Raw genomic sequence first — 27,538 nt, 5'->3', positions numbered from 1 at the left:
TTTTGGATCACGGAGCTTCTGGAAGATCTAAAATTCCATTTGCAGGTTCTTGGCAGAGACAGACAGATTTTCATTTCTAATCAGCTTTTACTTGAATCCAGGATGTCAAGTATCCTAAGGTTCCCAGGCTCTTTGGAGGGAAAAAGTCCCCAAAATACAAATACAAATTCTCCAGCAAACTTAAAAAAAAAAAACCCCAAGGTTTAAGCTCTTTTCTGTGTAACCAGTCCTCTTCATAAGCCAAACCCACTCTATTTTTGTCTCGTGAACACAGAACTAAGTTTCACTCACAGTTGGGAGTGCTATTTGAACAAATATGGCTTTCTTCTGGCACATATTCTTTCATTTCACCATGAGGAATTATTAACAGTCTATACCTCATATTGAATAGAAAGAAAAATGGCATTGTAGTTTTGGAAACTTGGTGACCCTAAAAATACTACCAAATCAACAACCACTTTTCCTGCAGAAACTGTATTCTCTCTAACGGTATTGTTCATCACAGCTCCAGATGTTTTAGCATTATTTCCCTGACCCTAATAAGTCCAGATGTGCATGTAGTTCCTTTTTATAGTTATTGCATGATTTATGAAGGTTGACACACTTTTGTCTTACATCTTTCACATCACTTTATCATACAGCTTCCATACACAGCATATATATACACCGTATATTTCACTATTTGAAAATAACAAATCATTATTTTATATTTCCAAATCTTTAAAACATTTAAAATAACAAGTACAAAATAATAATCAAAAACACATTTTGAAAAGTGAACAGTTCTGTGGACAGATCGGGCCAAATGTGACATTTTTGGCTTTAACAGAAGAACTTGTGTAAAACGGAGAACATGAGAGAAGATGTTAGCTGCCTCACACCCACAGTCAAACACGGAGATGGAAACGTAATGGTTTTCGGGTCGTATTAGAGAAGGGAAAGTTGGAGACTTCATGGAACGGTCTGCCCAGTCACCGCACCTAAAACCTTTTAAACTGTATTGAGGTGAACTGAAAGGTCAAAAAGAAATCTCCAACTCCAGCTGAATGTTTGGAGAAACTGTCCAGATGCAGAAATTGTGTAAAGCTGTTATTTTTGCTAAGGGAGGATTCAAGAGCATTTCAAAAGTACTATATTAGTGTGTAATTAGTTGCATATATACTAAATGAAAAGTTATGCAGAAATAAAAGTTAAATTTTACGCATCAGGACATAATAAAAATCATCTGGTTCTTATATTTGCAGGTCTTAAACCTTAGATGAACAACACAAATGTTTAGGGTTTATAATCCATCCATCCATCCATCCATCCATCCATCCATCCATCCATCCATCTATCTATCTATCTATCTATCTATCTATCTATCTATCTATCTATCTATCTATCTATCTATCTATCTATCTATCTATCTATCTATCTATTTATCTATCTATCTATCTATTGTGAATAATATATAGTGTAGTGTAGTGTAGTGCAGTGTAGTGTAGTGTAGTGTAGCATAGTGCAGTGTAGAGTAGTGTAGTGCAGTGTAGACTAATGCAGTGTACTGTAGTGTAGTGTTGTGTAGTACAGAGTAGTTAGTTATAGTATAGTTTGGGGTAGTATAGTGTAGTGTAGTGTAGTGCAGTGTATTGTAGTGTAGTGTAGTGTAGCGTAGTGTAGCGTTGTGTAGTGCAGTGCAGACTAATGCAGTGTACTGTACTGTAGTGTTGTGTATTACAGAGTAGTTAGTTATAGTATAGTTTGGTGGTAGTGTAGTGTAGTGTAGTGTAGTGCAGTGTATTGTAGTGTAGTGTAGTGTAGCGTAGTGTAGAGTAGTGTAGTGCAGTGCAGACTAATGCAGTGTACTGTAGTGTAGTGTTGTGTAGTACAGAGTAGTTAGTTATAGTATAGTTTGGGGAAGTATAGTGTAGTGTAGTGTAGTGTAGTGCAGTGTAGTGTAGTGTAGCATAGTGCAGTGTAGAGTAGTGTAGTGCAGTGTAGACTAATGCAGTGTACTATAGTGTACTGTAGTGTAGTGTTGTGTAGTACAGAGTAGTTAGTTATAGTATAGTTTGGGGTAGTATAGTGTAGTGTAGTGTAGTGTAGTGCAGTGTAGTGTAGTGTAGCGTAGTGTAGCGTTGTGTAGTGCAGTGCAGACTAATGCAGTGTACTGTACTGTAGTGTTGTGTAGTACAGAGTAGTTAGTTATAGTATAGTTTGTGGTAGTATAGTGTAGTGTAGTGTAGTGCAGTGTAGTGTAGTGTAGCGTAGTGCAGTGTAGAGTAGTGTAGTGCAGTGTAGACTAATGCAGTGTACTATAGTGTACTGTAGTGTAGTGTTGTGTAGTACAGAGTAGTTAGTTATAGTATAGTTTGGGGTAGTATAGTGTAGTGTAGTGTAGTGCAGTGTAGTGTAGTGTAGCGTAGTGCAGTGTAGAGTAGTGTAGTGCAGTGTAGACTAATGCAGTGTACTATAGTGTACTGTAGTGTAGTGTTGTGTAGTACAGAGTAGTTAGTTATAGTATAGTTTGGGGTAGTATAGTGTATTGTAGTGTAGTGCAGTGTAGTGTAGTGTAGCGTAGTGCAGTGTAGAGTAGTGTAGTGCAGTGTAGACTAATGCAGTGTACTATAATGTACTGTAGTGTAGTGTTGTGTAGTACAGAGTAGTTAGTTATAGTATAGTTTGGGGTAGTATAGTGTAGTGTAGTGTAGTGTAGTATAGTGCAGTTTAGTGTGGTTTAATGAAGTATAGTTTAGTTTAGTATAATGTAGTATAGTACAGTACTGTACAGTGTGGTTTAATGTAGTGTAGTGTGGTATAGTGTAATGCAGTGTAGTGTAGTAGAGTGTATTATAGTGTAGTATAGTATAGTATAGTGCAGTTTAATGTGGTTTAATGAAGTATAGTTTTGATTGGTATAATGTAGTATAGTACATTACTGTACAGTGTAGTGTGGTTTAATGTAGTGTAGTGTGGTATAGTGTAATGTAGTGTAGAGCAGTGTAGTGTGGTATAGTGTAATGTAGTGTAGTACAGTGTAGTGTGGTATAGTGTTATGTAGTGTAGTACAGTGTAGTACAGTGTAGTACAGTGTAGTGTAGAGCAGTATAGTGTAGAGCAGTATAGTGTAGTATAGTGTAGTGCGGTGTAGTGCGCGGCGGAGGGATACCCGAGTTGCGCTTGGCGGTGACGCGTCTCTGAGCGTTTCAGTGTGGCGGATTGTAAGAAGCTGCTGTTTGCGGGCGGAGGCTGAAGGAAATTTAAATCCCCCTCCAGCTCGCAGTCGACGCGCAAAAAAAGGACGAAATTCTCGCCTTTTCTTTCTTTTTCCTTTCTTCCTTTTTTCTTTTTTTTTTTTCTTTTTTTTTTCTCTTTTGTTCAGCTCGCCGGTTCCTCCCGTAGTCAATGTCCAAACGGTAGGGCGTCGGCGCTGAAGTTTGCGAGGGGTTTTGTGGCTCTCTCTGTGTGCCTGAACGGGCCCATGGCGGCGGCTGCGGCGGCGGTGGTGGAAGCGCGGCCCGAGCTGGTCGGGAAGCGGTTCCTGTGCGTGAGCGGAGACGCGCCGCCGGAGCTGGCGGAGATCGCGCGCTGGCCGTGGCGCGTTGGGGTGATCCGCGCCGTGAGCCACCGCGACACCGACAATCCCGAACTCACGGTAAGAGAAACCCGGGGGTGCGCTGTCATTCACCTCGCCGAGGAACTCACACACACACACACACACACACACACACACACACACACACACACACACACACACACACACACACACACATATATATATATTTTTGAAGACCATTTCTACCAAGGTTCTCCTCTCTCCTCAAAGCCGGTTCTGTACTACGCTGTTTTGGTGAAAAAAAAACCAACAACATTTCATTCACATTTCTGTGAACGGTTGTCATTTGTATTTCTTTTGAAAAAAAAAAATCTCTACAAACAAATAAACAAACAAACAAATATCAGGCCCTGCTCTGTGCTGTAACTATGCAGCTGTTACTTGCCAGCCAGGTAGAGATCTAACAGATGTTTCCAGCTGTAAAAAAAAAAAAAAAAAAGCAAATTTTTCCTAATTTCCATTAATGGAAAGGTTTATTAGGTTTATTATATTTTTTTTAGGCCATTGCCTGAAATGAAATTGTTGTGGGAAAAAGCCCTGAATATGTGCTGTGCTTCAACAAGTCAATACACAGAGGCATGTGTACATCGAGTTTGTGTTTATTAACAGTCTTCCAGCAAACAAGTGTGGGGTTTTATAGTGCTGAGACGACAGGACACAATCCTAGAGAGGGGCTTTTATGCTCATTTTATAATCCTAATCCTAATTTTATCAATTTTTCCCAATTGTTTGATTCTAATTCTGGGCAAATGTCTAATCAAGCGAGACACTCAGCAATCGGACGTCCACACGACCAACCGTGGCGTCTTTTGTTCTCATCTCTGGTCCCACGACACTTCAGATCGCAGTAGACACGTTTCGGTTCCAGTGTAAAAGCGTGCGGCGGTACCTTTTGTTCACCCCCCCCCAACCCAGAGACAAATAACGAGACCTAAAGATAAACATTTCTCGCTCGGCTGTAAGATGGACGAGAGACGGTCCGGTCGACCTTTCAGGTTCCTTCACAGGCAGACTAGACATGCAGAGGTTCAGGAAGAACGTCCTGCGTCGCAGGAGACAGGGCCGGTAGTCCTTCTCAATTTGGACGGAGATGAATGGAGCAGACTGTGCCATTGTGTTACACCGCTCTATGTATATGTGTGGGTGTGTGTGTGTGTGTGTGTGTGTGTGTACAGTGTGCTGCTAGTTTGTTTTCAGGGATGTGGCCCGAGGTCAGCTGCATTCACTGTAATCAGCAGAAACCGGGCACAGCAACGAATTTTCCATGCTCTACAGCCAAATTGGAGAGGTGCAAACGCACACTCTGGCACCCTGTACTCTTAAACCAGTGGTACATTGGTGTGGGGGTGGGGGGCTTGGGTGGCTGGGTGTTTTCACATCGAACCATTCGTGAACGTGCGCCGAATGCTGGAAATGTTGGATCCGTCAGATATAAATTGCAGGGAAAAAGAGAGAGATGACTGCAGTAGGACTAGAAAATGATTTTCAATCTCTAAATCCTTTACACACACACACACACACACACACACACACACACACACGTAACAGTCCCCCCTGGTGGCACCATATGAGCTCATTTTTTTAATGCTAGTTTCAAAATCTAGCTTATAACCATGTAATAACTCTCGTATAACTGCACCAGTTGGCGTTTTTTGCCTCGCGAATTTTTCCGCGCCGGATTTCGTGCAGGAATTCTCAAAGCTAATGAAAATCGTAAGCAGAGCACAATGGCTCCGATTGTAAATATTTGTGTAAATTGTAAATAACAGCTATCTGCGCTCGGTCACAGAGGAGGCAGCAACTGCTGGTTAAGTGCTGGAAGTGGGCATGTGATTTGTGGCTTAAGAAAACAGGCTGTAACACGAGCCCATGGCGGTCATTCCAGTCCCTCCCCCACTGCACCACAACATAAAGCCTGCTATGTTCAGGAGCTCTCCAGCATCCATCTGAACCCATGCTGCAAGTTAGCCTGCAGAGACTTCGCTCTTTGTTCGTCCGCCTCGCGTACACAAGCTATTACCTTTGATACAGCGCTTCACCCCGAACGCTCGCGCGCTTTTTACCGAGCTCAGCGGCTCGTAAAAAACACAGCCGTCTTCAGGAACGCTTCACGGCCTTAATTACGAGCTGACGGGAAGCCGTCGCTATCGTAAAAGCGGTACCCCGGAGATGCGAGCGTTATCAGCTTGGAGAGATTTACAGCCGAGCGGACGACACACATAAGCTTCGACCTCAACGCAAATTCCAATCAAGCCGTCGCTCGTGCAATCAAGGGACAATCAGTTCAGTCTTCCAACACAAATCAGGTTTATAAACTGTAAGCATCTCAATATCAGGGGAACATCTGTAATCGTTCCCCAGCAGAAAAAACGACCCCCCCCCCTCCCGAGGAACCAGATATCAGACGGATGTATTTTCGACGAACCCGAATATTCCAGTCACGTGGTCATACGATCCTTCTTCGTTCACAGCCTGAACGTCCACGCAGGAGAAAGTTTCAGGTTTCAAGTTTTACTGGTGATGTGTGCAGAAGTCAGTGGCAGTTTGTGCAATGCTTAAAGAAGACGGCAAATATAAAACGCTAAAAGAGGAAATATAAAGAAAATATGAAGGATGAAGTGTACAAGGAGAATGTAGATTTTTACAGTAGGTAGTGTGCAAGTGAGATGCAGTAATACCGAGCGCAGTGGTATTAAGAGATCGGAAGACGTCCCAGTGTGTGAACAGATTCAGTGCAACGATATGTGTGAAATGTACGACAGAGTCAGTCGGCAGACTCGGAGAGGCACAATCATAATCACAGCAAGTCGCAAGAAGCAGCCGGGTTTTATTTTATTGTTTTTTGTGGGTTTTATTTTTTTTCACAACAGACATTGTCTCAAAGCAGCTTTACAGAATTTAACAGTTAAGGTGAACGATGTGTGTTTATCCCTGATGAGCAGGAAGACCGTGGCAAGGAGAAACTCCCTGAGATGTTATGAGGAAGAAACCTTGAGAGGAACCAGACTCAAAAGGAGAACCCATCCTCATTTGGATATAAGTAGGGCAGGATGACTGCTACACTACGATTAGCAGCATCCAAAGAAATGTTTGTGTATAAAACGCTCAGCCGAGTTTGTCTGTAAAAATACGGTCGGACGTCTGGCTGGTCAAAACATCAGACGTTGGACATCGGACGTGAAATCGTGAAGAAGCTCCTGTAAAATGAGATCTCACTCCATGACTTGTATGCAAAATGAATCGTGTGCAAATATGGGGTTTATTGAGGCAACAGAGTTAGAAAACAAAACACAACAGGATTTATGTAGCTAGAAAATGGAGCTGATAATATGGAGATATAAAGACGTTTTAAAATTTTTCGCCGGTGGTTTATGGGTTGACGTTTCCAAATACAGTACGGCTGCCTTTCTCACCTAGAGGTGGTTCTTCTCGGACAAAACTGTTTGGACAAAATGTGAGGCAAACAATTGTCTTTTCGGCAGACTCGCTTATCCAGAGAGACTCGCGTCTATCTTATTATATATACGTGGTGCGTAAGAAATAACGGTCCGTTGGGAAACACAATGCTCCCTGTGAAGTTAAATGGACCAAACGAAGTATCGAGGCAAAGAATTCGCATCCGAATTACTCGAGGAATCGTTTAATTCCTACTCACAACCATCAGAGCCGAAGCCCAATGCCTTAAACACTAAGCTACCAACTCCCCTACCATCTCTCTGGATATGCTAGTATTACATTTTCCCTTTTAGTGAACTAGGAGACCCAAACCTGTGCCAGCATTGCAATGCTCATGTGCACAAAATTAGATCCATGAACATATGCTTTAAATGGGTTGGAGTAAAAGATCTGACCTAAACCCTATCATACATCAAATGCTGACTGCACCCCAGACCTCCTCACCCCAAAACCTAGTGGAACACCTTTCCCAAAAGAGTGGTGCTTATTACAACAGCAAACAAGGACTAAATGTTGAGTGGGATGTTCAAAATGCTCGAACGAATATTCCATATAGTATAAAGCTACATATAATCGGAGATTTCATTGTCAGCGTTAAATAATCCCTTTTGACATGCATCGTTAGAACATATGGACATCCACCCCGACGTACAGTGCACGCATGTGTATTTTTCTAACGACGTTATCACAAACAGAGCCATTAAGACAGACGCCGAGTTTCCGAAACGCTCGGCGTCGGAGCAGCTTGGCTTCACTCGCCTCCCGAGCCGTGTTGGCGTATTTACTTTTACCTACGAAAAAAAACAGCGAAACCGTACATTCACTTCTATAATCATTAAAGCAGACTTATAGAATCCTAAAGCAAATTTAGTGTTTATTATAGAAACATATCAGGCGGGGAATGTGGAGGGTTATATATAGGTAGTCCCCGAATTACGACACGACATGACCCAGCCTACCCAGGAGTCATAAAGACGCACGTGACAGAGTAAAAAGGAAAAAGACAAGATCGATACTTGGGCTTCGAAACACCAAAAACAGAAATAAATAGGCGCTCTAACACCAAGACAGCTGAACCCTTGTCAACCGCTGGCGAGAGTAAGGCATGGTGCGAGATTAGTACATCCCGGCAGTGTCCCAACGTATCATACAGAAATTATATATATATATATATATATATATATATATATATACAGTACAGACCAAAAGTTTGGACACACCTTCTCATTCAAAGAGTTTTCTTTATTTTCATGACTATAAAAATTGTAGAGTCACACTGAAGGCATCAAGGGCTATTTGACCAAGAAGGAGAGTGATGGGGTGCTGCGCCAGATGACCTGGCCTCCACAGTCACCGGACCTGAACCCAATCGAGATGGTTTAGGGGTGAGCTGGACCGCAGAGTGAAGGCAAAAGGGCCAACAAGTGCCAAGCATCTCTCGGGGAACTCCTTCAAGACTGTTGGAAGACCATTTCAGGTGACTACCTCTTGAAGCTCATCAAGAGAATGCCAAGAGTGTGCAAAGCAGTAATCAAAGCAAAAGGTGGCTACTTTGAAGAACCTAGAATATGACATTTTCAGCTGTTTCACACTTTTTTTGTTATGTATATAATTCCATATATAATTCCACATGTGTTAATTCATAGTTTTGATGCCTTCAGTGTGAATCTACAATTTTCATAGTCATGAAAATAAAGAAAACTCTTTGAATGAGAAGGTGTGTCCAAACTTTTGGTCTGTACAAACTTTTGGTCTATATATATATTATTATTTATTCTACACGTGTTTTTTTAATTTATAGACATTTTCTATATTCATAACCTTTTCCACATCAGGTATCAGGACGCATTAAAAAGCAAAAACCTTATAACAGATGAGGACCTGCGACTAAATTTGCTGTGTGTACATGAAGCACCCTGAATTGTATAGAGCAGGAAAAACATTCCAGCCACACACTCCGAATCACTTTAGTCGCTCAGAACTAAATGTCAGGACGTGGTCTTTCCCCCCCCGGACCCGAAGGCTTTGTTTTTGCAGCAGCGTGACCGTCACCGAAAGCTCGGTGCCTGCTGCATGTGTCAACACCATGACACTGACAGGCCACTTTTTTCTCAGAATTTGATCTGGCTGACCTAAAGTGACCTGCTTCCTGTAGTGTCTTTCTCTCTCTCTCTCTTTCTCTCTCCCTCTCTATTTTCTCTCTCTCCTGGAAACACCCTGTTTCAGCTGGACCCCGGCCGGGAACACAGACCTGGCGTGAGGAATTCTGCAGTCAGGCCCGAGAACAATAGCGCAGTCATGTTTGTTCTAGCCAAGTTATTTTCCAGCGGCTTGCAGCCCTGGCAGACTCCAGGCTCCAGCTTTTCCAGTTCGACTCGACCTAAAATGTGTCAGAGGATCGGCGTCGGTCGTTCGGCCACTTCTGTTAAGTTATGGGTAATCAGCTCTTATTCAGTCACTCGGCAGATTAAGCAAATGGGAGCGAACGCGTCTCGCAGTCCTGAAGGAAGATCTCCCGTTAGGTGCAGCGGAGAAAAGCTTTCATTATGAGCAGGTCGTTCTCCAGCGACTGCGTCCCATGGCAACAGCAGCCGAGGCGTCCGAATGACGAAGCCGGCGTGTCGAACAGACTCGCGGTTAACCCTCGGAGTGCCGCAGAGGAGACGCCGTGCCACGCCGGTACAATCTGTCTTCACCCTGCTGCACGCACACTAAAGCTGGGAGTGTAGCAGACTAAAGATTTCTTGTAGCCAAGAAGATTTATAGAGGAACAATGGTCTTCTCGCATAGTAATAAATCAGGACTGAATGTGGCAGGTCGTGTAAAAAGAGCCGGACCTTCGAGTTCATGTGCTTTGGAGGATAAGTAGCTCAGGATAATACCAACAAGTCCGTACTACTGTCTTTGATTAATTGCAGCCAAGGCTAATAAGTGCTTCCTCTGAGGCGCCACTTAGAAGAAAGTTGCTATCTGCCCTCTTCCACATACACGAGCTCACAGACCTCTCTGATTGGCCAGTGTCGCTATGATTGACAAGGAAAGATTTTGCTTCCACCGCTCCAGATTCCTGAATTTATCATCTATCAAAGATTGGACGAACTCTGTTTTCAGGTAGAGATTAAAAACTCCTAAATTCGCTGTTCTTGGTCTTAGTTTTAAACAGGTCCTAATTTTCCCGATGTCCCTGCAACGCTGGCGCTAATGCTCGTCGAAATGCTCCCGCAGCATTCTTTGTTTTGTTTTTTGTCAGTTTCAGTTGTGTTGCTTTCTTTCTTTCGCCAGTCCGAATCAAATATTCGTGGTAATACGATTATGAACGACACCAACACGCAACAGCCAATCAGCTTTCTGTTCTCGAATCGAATCTCAGCATCACTCGGCTTGAAAGAAAATCATTTAGGGCTCGGTTAAGGTCGGTTGCTAACAACGTATTTTTGTGTGTTTTTGATGCCGTGGTACGGGTCTTAAATTCTATTCTTAACGGTCTTAAAAAGTCTTCAATTTGACCTGCTTATGTTGTGCATCTTGAGAAAACACGTAGACGTACGTGTTTACTTTTGGGCAGTGGAGCTCCGGTTAATATACATCTAGAGTTGTTCGTGCATTATACACTCGTTTATTTGCACTCAATTTGTTTTTATAGTTTGTTGCTTTGACCTTATGTAAAATCCTGGAGAGGGACGAGGGCTGCAAATTAGCTTTATGCTATATGCGCTATGTACACGGCATCGGTTGCCAGTGTGTGACAATTTCAATCAAATAAATGTAATAAATTAATAATACTAATAATCGTGCCAGTATAACGCGAATAGGGTTTATTCTATTAACCAAATTTTTTTTTTTTTAAGGTACTCGACTCCATGCTAACATTTCCCACACATGTCTGTAGATTGTAGTCCTACTCAGAAGATTATGGACGCCCACGTAAATTTGTGACTGTGGTGATTATTGATTAGAAATGACATCTAGAACAGCTCAGCTAGCTGACAAACATCTGCTCTAATCATGTTAACAATAAGGCGAGATTATGTCACAGAAAACGACACTGTATCGGGACCACCATTTTGTTTGGACGTGGATTTTCCTCACCACGTGAATATGCAAGTTTATGGACCATCAAATTACATGCTTTCTGAACATCCCATTCCACATTGTGCTGGTATAATAACCTCCACTCTTCTGGGAAGATGTTCCACTAGATTTTGGAGTGTCGTGATGGTGGTAAATTGTGCTCCTTCAGTAACAAGGGTGTTAGTAAAGTCAGGTCAAGGTGAGCTGAGTCGGTCTGGGGTGCAGTCAGCGTTCCAGCTCATCGCAAAGGTGTTCAGTAGGGTTGAGGTCCGAGTTCTATAGCGGCAGATCTTCCACTCCAAACCATTCAAAGCATATATTAATGGTGCTGGACATCCTATACAATTAGAAGGTATAGATTCAGGTGTGCCAATACTTTTGTTCATATATAATATATCAAACAAACGAACTGTAACGAATGAGGATTTTTTTTTAGCTTTTTTAATCAGAGTCTTGCTGCTTGACCCCTCGGTGTGAACATCCATGTTAATGTAACTTGATGCAACCCGATAGCAGGAACATCTGTTATACTTAGCAACAGAGCGAAGATCCGCACGGAACGTCGCCAGTCAGCCGAGCACCGCGATTAACAAGCCCAGATTTAGGCTATATATGTTTCGCCCATTCTCTCTAATCACGTCACTTCCTGCGTGCCTCTTTCCGTTCTATTGCTCCACGCGGTTTCTCTGCTTTTCCGGCCCCTTGGCCTGAGGGAGCGAACGATGAGATGAGCCACGAAACACAAACACCGTTAGTCATCGCTCTCTGGAGGTGGACTGGACATGTGAGCCAGCGCAGACCTCCAAACCCCATCCCTTTGTACTGATCCAGCTCTGCTTTTGTTGAACACGGCCCTAAGCGAAACCAGATGGTTTTCGTTTTTTTATTTATTTTTTTGGACCGTACCGTATATTCGTTTTTTCGCCGCATACTTTCACAAATCAAATAAATGGACTGTTACCCCGAGGGGCTTCGCTCAGGCGCAACTTGGCAGCGTCTCAAAACGACTCCTGCGCCCTCTTTCTCTCTCTCGTTTTCTCTCTCTTTCTCTGAGGTGGCGGCAGCGTCGGTATTCGGCCGAGCCTGTCGGAATGCGCCCGAAATTCAATTGCGCTTCCAGAACAAGTCAACTCTTGTTACCCTCCGTGACAAAGGTAGCAGAGCAACAGGCGAATCCTTGCCCGAGCGTCCCGGCTCGAAGCGTCACGAGTCCGTCCCGGTTACGTTGGGAGGGGGGCTCAAGCACAAGCAGGAAATGGAACGAGAAGGCGTAGTAATCTCGCCTGGGCCCCATGTCGTACATTTTATCGCCGTCGTCTACACGCATGTCGATGAGCTGTCTTCATTTCTCGCACGAGCATCTGCCCGGTTTCGGGGGGTGGGGGAATGCGTGAGAAGCACATCTGGGGAACAAACGAGCGAGACAGAAAGAGTGTGTGTGAGCTAGTGTGAGGGAGAGAGAGAGAGAGAAAGAGAGCTTGTTTTGTCTCTTTTGTCACATTGTCATGGCTGCGTGGCTGTTTAGCAGGATCTCAGAAAGTCTGTCGAGCGCCTCTGTTTAATTCCTTTCGCTGTGCCCGAGGCTAAGAAAGCAACACCAGTGAGCATGCGACCGAGCCGCGGTTCGGCGACACACCTTGAAAGAGGGGCCCAGTGGGAGGCATGTACACGACTGGGAGTTGAAACAGACTCTACACACACACATACACACACACACACACACACACACGCACACACACACGAATGCGGTCATGTCTGTATTCCATCCCAGCGTGCGAGCCATCTGATGTAGCTGCTGCACTTTGGACCGACCGAAAGAAGAAAAAAACCTCCAGGGAAATCCGAGAGCAATTATTGCAAACAGAGGATCGTCTCAAGACGTTCTGCGTCTGTTTATCGCATCATCGGTCTGTCAATAAGGCCCTCAAGAAACCGTCCGTGCTAATGTTAAGTTTGACATCTGTATTTTTCCTCCCGGCTGAATCGGTTTTTGTTAACCGATTCGCAATTCTCTTTTCGGGCCACCACTCGCTCGCACTTGGCGTCTTGTTTGCGTCACCCGTTCGAAGTCCTCAAGGCTTATCTCGCCCCGACCGAGAGTGAATCTGTAACACAAGGGCAAGGTTCCTGCCCCTGCTTGAAAAGCTCAAAACCCACCCCCCACCCCAACACCCCCCCCACCCCCTCACTTCTACGGACGCCATTGATTGGTTCCATACAGTGGAAACTTGACCTTCTGCAGATGTTTGAGGCTCTGCCAAAGCACCCACCAGAAAGCTTTCTCCTTGTTATGTCGACTCAGGGATTCATCAGTCTTACCTCCCCCCCCCCCCTACAAAAAAAAAAAAAGAAAAACAGACAGTCAGGGAAGAGACGTGTAAAATGAGCGCGGCTAGTAGACTGATAGCTCGCCCATATTCTTATGCAAATGATATGTCTTTTTTCCTTCCGAAAATGATTTTCGAGAGCGGGCCTGGCAGTGCACCGTGATTTATGCTTGAAGGAAATGCTGGGGAGGTTTCTTCATTAAAACGAAAGCGCCTCCCAGCAGGCTTCCCAAGGGGTATGAAAATGCCTCAGGTCTCAGCAGGGAAAAAGGCCCAGAAACAAACGGACTCTAACGATTTACAAATGAGCTTTCTGTTCGAGGAAAACAACGGTCGGCTCATGAATACCAGCGGTATACCTGCACATCTACACGACACATAGTGTATTCTTTTCTGAAGGCTGTATATGCAGGATTGGGAATTTCTGGGGAACGTAGTCATTACTGGGATTCAGGAATTAGCTGCTTAGTAAATAGACTTTGGATGCTGTAGCATGAAATTTCCCTCCTCACTTGAACTAGGAGACCCAAACCTGTTCTAGCATCATGATGCCCCAGTGCACAAAGCCAACTACATGAAGCTATGCTCTATATGATTTGGGTTTGGAAGATCTCCAGCGGGCTTCTACATTTAGTCCCCATTTGCTGTCCTCCAGTCTTCCGGGAAGTTGAAGGACTAGATTTCTTTTGTGCTTTAAAATATGTGAAGGGGTAGATTAGTGGTTAAGATGGTCTTTGGAAGATCTTGAGTTATTATGATTAATTATTAAGCTCTAAACTTGAAGGTACACCTGCACCTCAGAAGATTGGAGGTTCTTCACGCAGGAAATGGGGAATGGACTGTTAAAAAAAAAACCCATTTTGCGGTTAGTTGTTCACAAACGTTTATCCGTATAATGTACGTGTTGGGAGAACAGGACAGTAAGTGACGAATGGAGGACGTGTCTTTTTGGGGGACTCATCATTGAGGAACTGTTAATGCCATAAGAAATAAGGTAAATGTAAAGGCTGTTGTATGTCCCAGCAATGTTAGGAAGCTGGGGTCAGAGCGCAGGGGCAGCCATGATACAGCCCCTCTGGAGCACAGAGGGTTAAGGGCCTTGCTCAAGGGCCCAGAGTGGTAGCTTGGCAATACCAGGGCTTGAACCTCCAACCTTCCAAGCAGTAACCCACATCCTTAACCACTGAGCTTCCACTTCCTCACATAAACTAGCTAGGCAACTCAAGGAACGGACCAGGATAATCACGGCATTTTGGTCTCTCCTGACGCATTAGGGAGACCACGCTGGGAAAAATCTGCCCCGACTTTGTCCTGACCAACCACGAGATTGGAAAGCACTCTAAAAACAGGACAAATGATGACTCCAGTTTCGCTAACGCTACTGTTGAGTTTGTTTTGATTCCGCGACGGTTTTGGCTCATCTCATATACTTTTTGGATGTAGTATAAACCAGCCAAGCCTTTAGCACTGTTTTTCCCCGACGTCCAAAAAGTCCCAATTTCATTCGGTACATATTAGATCGATTGTCTCCGGCAGCGTCCCCGGGGCCGTAACACGTTTTCTCTGCCATTCTTTTTCTCACTTCCTCCGAGAGAGAAAGCGCATTTCTGTGTTTGTTGACTCTCTGCCTCAACGTGACCGCACGCTGTTTTTTCTGTGGGCAGCCAGCGTTTTCAGATCTTCCCGTTTCTATAGTTAAATCACATTTGGTAAGGATTCATGCTGTAGTTTATACTTTCTGTCTCCCTTTTTTTTTTTTTTTTTACGACCTGGCTTTATGTAGGTCCATGCACTCCGATGCCTTGAAGGCTCGAGTTTGAGAATTAGCAACAATAGAGAAGCCATGCCACGAACAAGACATGCTGTGTTTGCCTCGGAACAATGAGGCCCATTTTTTTATTCCATATTTTCACAGAATTCGTTTTTCTTTCTGTTGGACACAAGAGTTGGAGAAAAGACGCCAACCGCCACCTGCAGGAACGAAAATTCCAGCAGTATCTGAATTCATTCAGACACTTTGCCCTACACACACACACACACACACACACACACACACACACATACACACACACATATAGTGAAGTCGTGGCCTTTTCCTGGTCTGGCAGCCCGGCTGGGGTGAAAGTAGACGCGAAAACAGAGAGCACTCTGTTCATTCCCAAATCCCTCTGCAGGGCAGCCATGTCTGCTCCCATCCCATTAAGTTGCCCTTCAGGGACCTCCATTCACATAAAATTCACAACATCCTGCACCGGTTTTTCTGGCTTCAGAATGGCGTATCATAACCGAGTGTTTGATTATCTGCAGTTATTAATGGTAAAGAAATAGAACGGAGGTAACTGGACCTCGCTCCTCGTAAGCAATGAGATTAATAAATCATTAATGATTTGAATTCATTCGAATACACTCAAAGAAACGATCGAAACAAGAATGTATAAAGTCACACGATGTCACGATCAGAGATTCTCCCTCTTTTTTATCTTTTAAAAAAAATACTCAAATCCTTTTCTTGTTTTTTTTCCCGTTTGTTTTGAATGCGGCGTTACAAAGTCGTACACACCGAGCAAATCAAGGTACAAGTTTATTTTTCTTCCTTTTTGTTTGTACCTCGGAAAGAACATTTGCGGACCAACATTTTGTGTCCTGGTACTGTTTAAAAAGACGTCATTAGGTTGTGGAATAAGTTCGGGTCTCCAATCGTGCGCCTCGAACTTTGTGGTAAAAGTTGGGAGAAGAAGCGCAAACGCCTGGGAAAAAAGTCCCTATACTTTCGCCATACAGCAAACCTCCGACGCAGATCCTTGTTCACCCACCGCATCCCCTTTGCGGACCGGGCGGACTTTGCTTTGCTTTGTTCGCCCGTGTTAATCGAGCTGGCGTTTTACACCAAACACCGTGGTTCGGTTGACGCGCACGCCAAAGACAATTTTCCGCTCGAGAAGTTACACGCAATGTCTAGCCAGAAACAATACGGGAAACCAATCACCCTGCAATATTACACAGTATACGAGCGGAAACCTTCATCGTACACCAGTTATAGTTCATCCTCCAGCTTTAGAATTGCAGATTCACACCAATACTAACTGTACAATGTTTATCAGTTTATCAGATACTGGTAAATTGGTTGTTTGTGATAATCTGAGGTCGGTCCAGCACATTAGATTCACTGTTATATTATTATATACTCGGAATATTTAGGGCAGCAAATCAATTCCCATATTTCTGTATGCCCTCTGTGTCTGCTGGAGACTTACTTGTGCAAACCCTGGCAACGTGGATTATCAAGACCGATAGAGGAGCAACTGCAGGGCGACTCGGAGATCAAAATCTTGGAAAGAAAAATGTTGGATTTTTGTGCGAGGAGCCACACGATCCACACGAACGGCCGACGTTTGGCGCTGACGATCCGCTCTTTGTAAAACGATACGCTCGGTATGTTCTCCAGAGCATCTGATTTTGGATGGGAAATGTTTTTCCAGAAATATAAATTTTTTCACCTTGAAACAATTAAAAATGCCCTCATGTTTGTTTCCTTAATATTTTGTATAGAGTCATGCTTTAAGTTTTGTTGTTTTTTTTTTATTTTTACGGTTGCTTCAGCACACAATTCAGTACTAAGAATGAAGAAAGGCGTATTCCAAGACTCGTGTTGACATGTACCAGAATTTCACGTTTTTTGGGGGGGGTTTTGCCGTGGTTTGTTCCGAGCGAAACGACTCCTATATTCACAAAATGGTTTTGCGATGTGTTGTTTCTACAATTCGTATTCCGCATTATCGTATCTTGTTTTTATAACATTACCGTATTGTACAATGTACAATGGTCATCCATGACAAACGTCAAGCGAAATCTATAAAACTGTTTGTTTTATTGTCTGTTTACCGTCTCCCCAAATGATGGGACATACGTATGCAAGACAACATTGACAACAACAATAATTGTAATAATTTTAGCGAGTGGTTAAGCTAATATCTAGCTAGCTAGGCTTGCCTAATTTTATATGGCAATTGTATATGGCAATATACAATTGGCATATACAAATATGGCATAAAGCAGAAACAAAGAATTAAACTGAAAAGTGGAATTACAGGCAACCAGGGTGACACGTTTCTGATGTGTTTGGGCATCGGCCACACAATCCAGCCCTATAAATTATCACGTAACATCACGAAAAATTGCTTAGTTTGCTTTTGCGGCTGGTTAAAGCCGGCGGGAATAAAGAGAAAAAGGACTACTGTCAAAACAACTTTCACACAAGGCGAAGCTCAAAAACAACACGAGTGTCCGCGCCGTTTTTCGGACAGCTCGATATTTCGCGAGCTTCCGAACTCCTCCTTCGACAACGCCGATAAGGACGCTCGATTTATTCAGAAAAGTGGAATCGTGACGTCTCGCTCAACGTTTCAGTTCTTTTTTTCCTCCTAAGGCATCGAAGCGTTCTTTCTGAACTGAAACGAAGACCCTGGCTTTAGTCGTCTCCCAGACCCATCGCAAGATTTCCGTGTCTGCTAGCGCTTAGGCGTGCTAGTTCCCCGAAAACGAAAGGGGAGGTGGAGGTAAAAAAATTATATTTGTGGATGCATGATATTTTTGTAGGCTCGCTCTGACATCTAGCCAGAGGAGCTCATCTGGAACTTTTGTTTGCTTTTGCAATCCCCAGTCCTCGTCCTGGCTGTTCCCCCGAGGTCCAGAAACCGGGGGGCTGCTCGGAGTGCGAGCCAAGCGGGGGCGACCCTCTGTTCGACAACACCACGAGTGTTTAGGTAAAGAAACGGCATGCGTGAGAATGGGATCACGGACTCGATCATAGGACTGCGGTCATACATGATTGGAGAAAAGGTTCGAGTGGGGGTCGCCTTCCTGTAGATGTTTGGGACCAGGGGTAATTTATAGCTTCTGTGCTTACACATAGAGGCAAGAGGCCTCCTCGGTCTCCAAATGGCTGTAGATCAGGCTTCCTGCTCCCACTCCTCTTTCTTCCCACCTTTATACCACCCTCTTGACCTCTCTATGAAGGATGATTTCCTCTCCCATGCAATCCTTCTCATAAGACTCCTACTACTTGAAGCCTGTACAGGAAATATTCCGGATATAAGTTTCAAGCCGTTACATCTACCTTTATAACCCATTTTATATTAGTTCGATTTGATTTCCCGTAGTGATGGAAACATTCGCATTCCCGCCGCTCATGTTGGAATGTTGAATTCTTTTGCGAACTGGGCTTTCTGGCTCTGCTTTGCTGGAAAATCCCATCTCTGTGCATTAAGCCATGCCTGAGAAAAATGCAGTGACAGCAGGCAGCTTAATACCCGGCTGAGCCTGGACTTCTGCCCGTCTGCGCTACACAGTCGCGATGCCGAGAGAGAAACGAATCCACAGACCCGAAAGACACAAGTGAGGATCGGTCCACTCACGTCACATGGTTTTGTCAACAAATAACGCTCTCTTTTGATAAAACCAACACTATAATCTAACGCTTTAATAGAATAACACGCTATTATCACCTCGGAGATACGTTCGATTTATCGGGGTTAAGGATGAAATCGGTTGTTAATCACGTTCCTGATGTCGAAATCAATTTTCCATTGGCTCGCTTCAGTTGTTTTTTGGGTTTTTTTGGTTCCTATTTTGGCTGGACGTCCTTCACCCAGATGTCTGTCCCCCCGCATAAGCCAAGCCACTGCGTTCCTGTCTTGGCAAGGCCGTGTGTGTATCTCCAAACTTTTGAAACGGCTCAGCTTGTGTTTGCCTGTTTATTGAGTAACACGTCTGTGATTAATTCGCAAAGATTTAACGACCGTCTTAAATGAAACCCAGCAGCCGCTCGTAGCTGTTCATCCGAGCGTAAAGTCGCGTAACCGGGACAGCGGGTAGCATCGGTATGGCATTATCTTCTAGCTAGCACAAGTCTAATGACTGTAAATGCATTTCTTTTGAGGGAGAGGACGATTTTCCTGATGTGGCCATAATCCCTTTACTACAGCTCCTCTTAGGTCGTTTCAATTCTGACTTTAAAGTGGTCTTTGTTAATAATAGGAAAAAAGAAATCGTTCGACAGTTTATGAAGCTTTACGGGTCGGCAAAAATTATTTAAATTTATTAAAAAATTAATAAAAAATAATAAATAAATAAATAAAAACCCTATTAAAAATCACCTAAAAACATGTAAAAAAAATTGCTAAATTACATTAAAATAATTATTTATAAATCTATCTATCTATCTATCTATCTATCTATCTATCTATCTATCTATCTATCTATCTATCTATCTATCTATCTATCTATCTATCTATCTATCTGTGTGTATATATTATATATACACACATTTTAATTATTTTCACGTAATTGTATAGTTGGGGGAAAATGCGAAACATAAAATTGTCACTTTTTATTAACGCAGTTGTTTATTATTAACAGTTGTGAGCATTAACAGATGCCTTTTTTAAAAGCAGTTTTAAATAAAATGGCTGCTTTGTTAAAATAAAAGATCAAATATAAAAAAATAAACCGAATCAATGCAATACTTTTTTTATTATATTGAATAAGTTGAGTAATCGGATAAATTGGAACAAACGTAACGGATGAAAAAAATTTCGAAATTCAATTTTCAAAAAATTCATGTTTTTCTACATGACGTTCGATACCAGCAGTTCCGTTGTCGTTTTTTCATCGCAGTTTATTCACACTTGTGTCTGGTTCGCTTTCAAAGTCGTGACGTTGTTCTAAGTCTCCATGGCTACAAAAAGAAAGTTCTTACTGCCTCTTCTTGTGCGTCGCGAAGTAACGAGTTGGTTACGTTAAAACGGCATGAAAATGGGAAAAGGTTGGTGCCCTAGTTCGTGCTTTGGTCGGATGACGGTACTGAAAATCGTTCATGAGAAGGCACTGATTTTATCCCATGTCTAAGAGGATGCACCAGTGAAGACCTACAAAGAAATCTCACTTTTTTTGGATCGACCAGCAGACTTGTGAGAGCATTCCCATAAGCTAGCAGTTTATTCAAGAGGAAGCATCGTGTTGGAAGTTTCCTGATGAGAAAGACACGTCATAAAAGGATCTATTATTGCGACTCAAATGTTCATTTCGTTCCAAATGAAAGAGATCAGCACGTTAGTTCCGAAATGTTCGATGCTGGTTCTTCAACGTCTCCTGGAAATATCTGTTGATAGATACAACCACTCGAAACGAGCGTTAGACAGATGCTAGATGTTGCTCTCGATTGCAAAAGGCACAAAGATGTCATGCTTTGAGCGCTAGTAGCATATTATCTCCTGTTAAAATAGAACTCGGGAATGAAGACCTCACTTGAGTTGAATATAATTCCCCCTCATAGTTCGTCTGCATACCAGACGATAGGCAGATCGTCTTACTGGTTAGCTGCCGATTGTAAACACGGCAGCGTTTCGATACACGGTAGCGTTATACGATAATGAGTACATACGAGCTCGTATATCCTACGATACGCGAAGGAAATGCTACCTCGTGCTAGTTTCTCGGGCTAGCTACTCCGCAAACCGTTTGGGATTCGCTACTCAAAATTTGGAATTGTACCAAACAGGACAGTCGGGAGAGAGAATGCCGTGAAATGGTTATTCACCCTTAAATGACGTCCGCATGACAGTCAGGACTTACGTAACTCTCAGTAGTCGTATTGCAGCGTTGCGTAAAACTCAGCCTGCCGAGATAAATACTGTCAATGATTACCAGAATTTCCACCCTTTTGAGAGCACTATAAATATGTGTGTGTGTGTGTGTGTGTGTGTGTGTGTGTGTGTGTGTGTGTGTGTGTGTGTGTGTGTGTGTGTGTGTGCAGGACTAATATATATATATATATAGTCTTATTTTGAAATATACACTCTATGGGGAAAAGTTTGCTTTTTGAGCATCGCATTCCTCATTTAGTCCCATTTTGCTCTTAGAATTCCTTCCACTATTCTGGAAAGATGTTCTACCAGATCTTGTGCTTTGTGGACATTTGTGTTCATCAGCCACAAGGGTGTTTGTAAAGTCAGGTACTGATGTTAGGTGAGTTGAGGGTGCCATCAGCATTCCAATTCATCCTCAGTAGGGTTTGAGGTCAGCGCTCTACAAGAATCCACTGGAGATCTTCCACTCCAAACCCTTCAAAGCATATCTTCATTGTCATGCTGGAACAGGTTTGGGTCTCCTAGTTTGAATAAAGGCGAAATTTCATGCTGCAGCCTTTTGTGGTGAAGTTTTTTTGGGAAGAACCACAAACGGCTGGACAAATCAGTTGCATCAATACGTTTGTCCGTACGGTGTTTACGCTGTGATCCCCACACACACACACACAGTAATCAGGTTATATCCCAAGTTTTTGACGGACCGAGTGTACGTCCTCGGCTCTTTTCGGCTCAGTTTACATTTTGGTCTAAACACACCGAGTCGTGTGCAATCTGGTCAAATCCCAGCTCTCACACACGTGCAGTGAGAAGGCAATAATAGCTGAAGCGCACAGGCTTGTTTTTTTTCTCTCTCAGGTCGTTGAGAAATCTTGCGGCTACTCAACAGGAAACTCGGCCGATGCCAGTAACGATTGCGAAAACAAAGAGCCGTTTTCCATGTTGTCAACCGCGTGGCCCTGGAACGAACCAGAATCGCTTGTGTGTGTTCGTGTGTGCACGCGTGTGCGTCGACTCCGAAATCAAATTTCCTGTTTCAAGATTTACCTGGCGAGCACACGTGCAGATAAAAGCCTCACCGCTTGGAATTCACAGAACAACCAGGGAAGAAAGAGCGACGGAAGCCACGTCCGGCGGTTTTTTTTCTTCCGCGGACACGCTTCTACGTGGCGGAAAGAAAGAAGGAACAAAGGGGGGGTACGCAAAAAAAAGAGAAGCGGGCGAGCGGGCCGAGATCGATGCGATAGCAGCAGGAATTCCCGTTTCGCACCACAGCTAAAAGACGTTCTGACACGAAGCCGGGGAGAGAAAACGGCGCAGGACGGCACGCCCTTTCAATCCTCCTTCATACGCAAGAACCCTGAACTTCCAGTGGGATGTTTTTTGTCCTTTTTCGTTCTTCCCCTAATAACAGCGTGTGTGTTAAAGACCATTCGAATCCATGATGGATTTCCCAAATATAGATGAAACAGACGATCGTTGCAATACATGTAAGGCAGATTTGACCATTATGTTCCGGTCATGTCCTTAATTGGGTCATTTAAAGTCCCGAGCTCAATAACGGCAGGTGACGACACTCACGTAAACTAAAGATAAAGCAAAGGTCTTGGCGTTTGCAACATCAGCAGATCGAAGAAGAAGAATCATTTGAGAGTGGAAATCACCAATACCACCTAAACCCGGCACTATGGCTTAGCGATGGAATGCTGTTTAAAAAAAACCTGATATTTTCTCCAGATATACACAATACATTGCCAAAAGTTTGCAGACACTCACTCTCATTGTTCTTTTCACTTTTCTGGGAAGATGTTGTGCTTGTGGACATTTGGGTTCATCAGCCACAAGGGTGTTAGTAAAGCCAGGCACTGATGTAGGTGAGGTGAGGAGACCTGGGGGTGCAGTCAGCGTTCCAGTTCATCCCAAAGGTGTTCAGTAGGGATGAGATCAGAGCTTTATAACAAGCCACTTAAGATCCTTTTCTACAAACTGTGTAAAACACATCTTCATGGAGCTCGCTTTGTGCACAGGGGCAGTGGCATTTATTATACCGCATCCAAAGCCTCCAGCTTTGTGGTAGACACGTGGAGAAGAACCACATATGGCAGGAAAGGTCCATCCTGCAGGTCATTCTTTTTCAAAATCTCCACCCCCTTAGGCATACGTAGATTAGACATGTAGATAATGACTTGAAGTGTGTGTGTGTGTGTGTGTTTGCATCTATAGTATATGCGTATAGATGACCATCTCGTCATCCAATTCAAATATATGAACTGATTTTCCGAGCGTTGTACAATAAGGCAACTCTCAGAGTCATATGGTACATGGATTAATGTTTGCACTCATTTCTGTTGTAGTGTTTGTGTGTGCGTGTGTGTTGGCGTGTGGGGGGGTTTATGTAGAAAAAGAAGAGCTTGATTCGCAGCACCATGGCCTCCCGTAGCGCTCGCACATGTGGCGCTAATACTCAGTTAAACGCGTCTGCTGTTTACTTCTGCTTTTGGACAGATGGCTAAGCAGGAAAGCGCCATTTCATTTCTGGAAGCGGTCTCGCTCCTGCTAAGTGTGTTTTTTTATTTGATTTTTTTTTTTCCGTCGCTCACCTGCACGAACGACAGCGCTGAGGATGTTGCAACGCTACTGTAATCCCTGTGTAACAAAACGTGAAGGATAGACTTCTGAAAATCATCCTGGACCAGGATTCGTGCCAGTTTTCCAGGGCTTTTTTTTTTTTTCCATTTTTGTTCATTCAATCATGAATTCTGTCAAGTGAGGTACGGTGGAACGGTTGTGACTTGTCTTTGTTAGGGACATGACTAACCTGCAATTATCAGCTTCTCTGGTTTATAGTGGCCAAGAAAAGTCCAAATGTTAGGCTGATAGGTAGGTTTACATTTGTTTACTCAGGATTGCAATGGAGAAGAGCAGGTCATCTTCATTTTCACTCCCAATCATTAACCAATGGGCACTGCACATCAGAAACAACATAGGATGCGACGTAGCGGTCTCATTTGCTAAGCTGACAGCTAGCAAAGAACACCACATGCTAGTTCATATTCAGGTTGTTTCATCAGGTTGTTTGTACTGCAACAAAGAGAGACTCAAACCATAAGATTCGCTATTTTAGCTCACCGATTTCAATTCGACCCACATTAGCTAGCTACAGTTGTTTTTTTTACGCGTTTAAAAAAATGATTATCGTTATAATATTATTTATAAAATTATCGTTATAATATATATAATTTTTTTCATTTGATTTCTATTTCTTATTTTTATGCTTGAGGTGTAACTTTGATATACAATACACGTTCTTTCGGCTTCTCCCATTAGGGGGCGCCACAGCGGAACATCCGCATGTTTGATTTGGGACATGTTTTTACGCTGAAAGCCCTTCCTAACGCAACCCTCCCCATTTATCCGGGTTTGGGACCGGCACTAAGGCTTGTGCAACCCTAATGGCTAAGGGTTGGTTTCCTGACCGGGGATCAAACTGATAACAATAACAATAAATTATTAATATATATGAAATTCAAATTAGAAATTAGTTGCCTCAAGGTTGCAATGGAGAAGAGCAGGTTTTGTTCAAATTCTCTACAGCTGCGAATCCATAATTTACCCCAGTACCCAGTAACGCTGCTCCTCAGGAACAACATAACCTGCAGGAAAAAAATACACACCAGCATCTGTAGCAGTCTAATAGTAGCAGTCACGCGGCTAGCAAAAGAACTTTTTGAACATCCACTTGTAGTCCCCATTTGCTGGTATAATAAGCTCCAGAGATTTGTGCTCATACATCGATACAAAGTCAGGTGCCGATGTAGGCTGAGGAGGTCTCAGGTGCGTTCCAATTCACCCTAAATAGGGTCGAGGAGCTCTATAGCAGATCTTCCACTCCAAATCATGTGAAGTATATGGTTTGTGCACTGGGGCATTGCTACGCTGGACATCGTATACAATCGCGCCTCTAAAAGCCAGGTGTCCGAATACTTTTGGCACGAACGTGTACGTGTTTCAGTCCGGTCTCTTATACACTGAACACCGTCATTTCTGAGCGAGGCTCAGCCGCCTCGTCACACCTCTTTGTTTCTGGCCAAGCAGACGTGTTCGAGTGTATTATACATCACGCTCGAGCGGCGCGTCTGGAAACCCGACAGCCGAAAGAGGATTACTGTTCGGACCTGCCCAGCTCAGATACAAGTTCATAACCAAAGAAAAAAATCACAGCTCCATTCCCAAACTCCGAAACGTTTCCCACACTTCCCAATACGTCGGCTTTGCATGCCATCAGTGGAGGAGCGCAATATCATGAGATTAGCCTGCGCAGATGTTTTTTTTCCCCATTCCTAATCCAGCCAAGGCATGAGATGATCCGAACCAGAAATCTCTCACCGCAGTGGAACACGCCTCGATCGAGCTTTATTCTTCGAAACGGGTGACGATTTTCCGGTTACTCGGGCGTTAGGATGGACGGAGTAATAATCGATCGGTGCTCACCGTCTGGAGCAGTAGCAGCTCATTTCAATCAACGGTGCTGAAATGTGACCTCGTCTCACGCGCCACTCTGAATTATTGATCGCGGGCGGCTGCAGGAAGCGCTGACAGGAGAGCTTTACGAGGAACCCGCGCCACGTCCCCGTGAGACAACTTACTCGTTACGATCAAATCCAATCGAGACCGTGAAGGAAAACGAGTCCCTTTTTACGCCGAACGATGTTAGGTTTTTTGTTTCATAGCTCCACGGCACGTGAACAAACTCAGAGCAGATTTCGGCAAAAGTTTCCGGACACCTACGTACGGTGTGTGCTTTTTTGAGCATCCCACATTTAGTCCTAGTTTCCTCTTATAATAACCTTCGCTCTTCTGGGGAGATGTTCTTCTAGATTTTGGGGTGTGCAGATTTGTGCTCATTCAGACACAAGGGTGTTGGTAAAGGCAGGTACTGATGTAGGTGATGTGAGGAGGCCTGGGGGTGCATTCAGTGTTCACATTCATCAGATCTTCCACTCCAACCCATGTAAAGCATATCTTCATGGAGCTGGATTTGTGCACAGGAGCATCGTCATGCTGGAACAGGTTGTTCAAGTGAATAGAAAATGCCATGCTCTTATATACAAAGACGTCCTACACGATCGTGTGCCTTCAACATTGTGGCAGTTTGTGGAAGAACCACATACTGCTGGAGATATATATACAGTATATAAAAGAACGTTTTCTTAGGTTAAACGTTTGTACAATTTATATGGAACCATCCTTATAATCAGCAGATGACCTGATATGATTTTTTTGGAACGGATCCAAACAGGGTTGAGGTCACAACAAGTTCACTAGTCTGATTTCACTGTTCTTCAATAACGTCGTTCCTGTTTAAAGTAGATTAGATTCAACTTTATTGTCACTGTGCAATCTACATGTACAGAGCCAATGAAATGCAGTAAAGGGTGTTTTAGGAATGCAACTTATTAATGTGAAAATATCGTCACAGAATTACAATAAAGCAAACAGGATACGGACACGTTCGCAATAAGATTACACGTGATTTCTGAACATAACATTCCCAGTCCCAATTTGCTCTTATAGAAACCTCTACTCTTCTAGGAAGATGTTCCACTGGTTTTTGGCGAGTGCTTGTGGAGATTTGTGGTTCATTCAGCCACAAGAGTGTTAGTAAAACCAGGAACTGGTGTACAGGTGCAGTCAGCGTTCCAGTTTATCCCAAAGGAGTTTAAAAGGGTTGAGGTCAGAGCTCTGTATGAGGCCACTCAAGATATTTGTGGATCTTTCAGCTGGAACGGGTTCGGTTCTCCCAGTTGAAGTGAAGGTGAAAATTCCATTGCATCCAAAGGCGTCCTATAAGATTGTGTAACGTTGCGGTGACAGTTTGGGGGAAGAAGCACATATGGTTCTAGTCAGGTGTCCCAATACTTTTGCCGCACGCCGGATTTTAGCTGTTGTTCAGCCTGATTGGTGAAATGAATTCTTATGTGGATAAATTATCCTAATTAGGTTGGTGTGTGTGTGTGTGTGTGTGTGTGTGTGTGTGTGTGTGTGTGTGTTTGGCTATGTGAGTGACCATGATGCATAATATAGAACTGGTATGTAAATGTTACCTAAATATTACTAAATAAAAATTTGTTCTGTTTTATGTTTGAAATGTTGATCTTTTAATTTCGGGGTGGAAAAACAGTCGTGTCAGCAGTTTTGAAGCTCAGCCACGATGTAAGAAGCTGTAACGGGTGTAGCAGCACCCAGTCCTGTTTGTTTACTGGCAAATTCAAAACGATCCGCTACACACACAAAAAAAACCCACCAACCCCAAACCGGTTCTCGGTTAACTCCCGCTCACAGTAACGCGAAACTCCTGCGTTCTGTGAGGACCCGAGCGTTTCACATACGCCGTAATTAACACGACCTGCACGACAGGACTCCAAAAAAAAAAAACCGGTCGC

At 43.5% G+C, this 27,538-nt stretch overlaps 1 protein-coding gene across 3 annotated transcripts in view; it reads left to right on the top strand.

The window, feature by feature from the left end:
- Window positions 1-3,158: 3,158 nt before the first annotated feature.
- jmjd1cb (jumonji domain containing 1Cb) overlaps window positions 3,159-27,538 on the top strand; it is a 143,854-nt gene continuing 119,474 nt past the window's right edge. For all 3 annotated transcript variants that reach the window (XM_083556871.1, XM_083556870.1, XM_083556869.1), the window contains exon 1: window positions 3,159-3,637. In XM_083556871.1, the coding sequence (XP_083412997.1) occupies window positions 3,464-3,637 (174 nt within the window). In that variant the 5' untranslated portion in view covers window positions 3,159-3,463. The remainder of the gene's footprint in view (window positions 3,638-27,538) is intronic.

This window comes from Silurus aristotelis, assembly GCF_946808225.1.
Source record: "Silurus aristotelis genome assembly, chromosome: 12".
NCBI classification, from domain to species: domain Eukaryota; kingdom Metazoa; phylum Chordata; class Actinopteri; order Siluriformes; family Siluridae; genus Silurus; species Silurus aristotelis.
The sequence above is the reverse complement of the archived record's forward strand: the minus strand, read 5'-3'. Positions and strand labels throughout refer to the sequence as shown.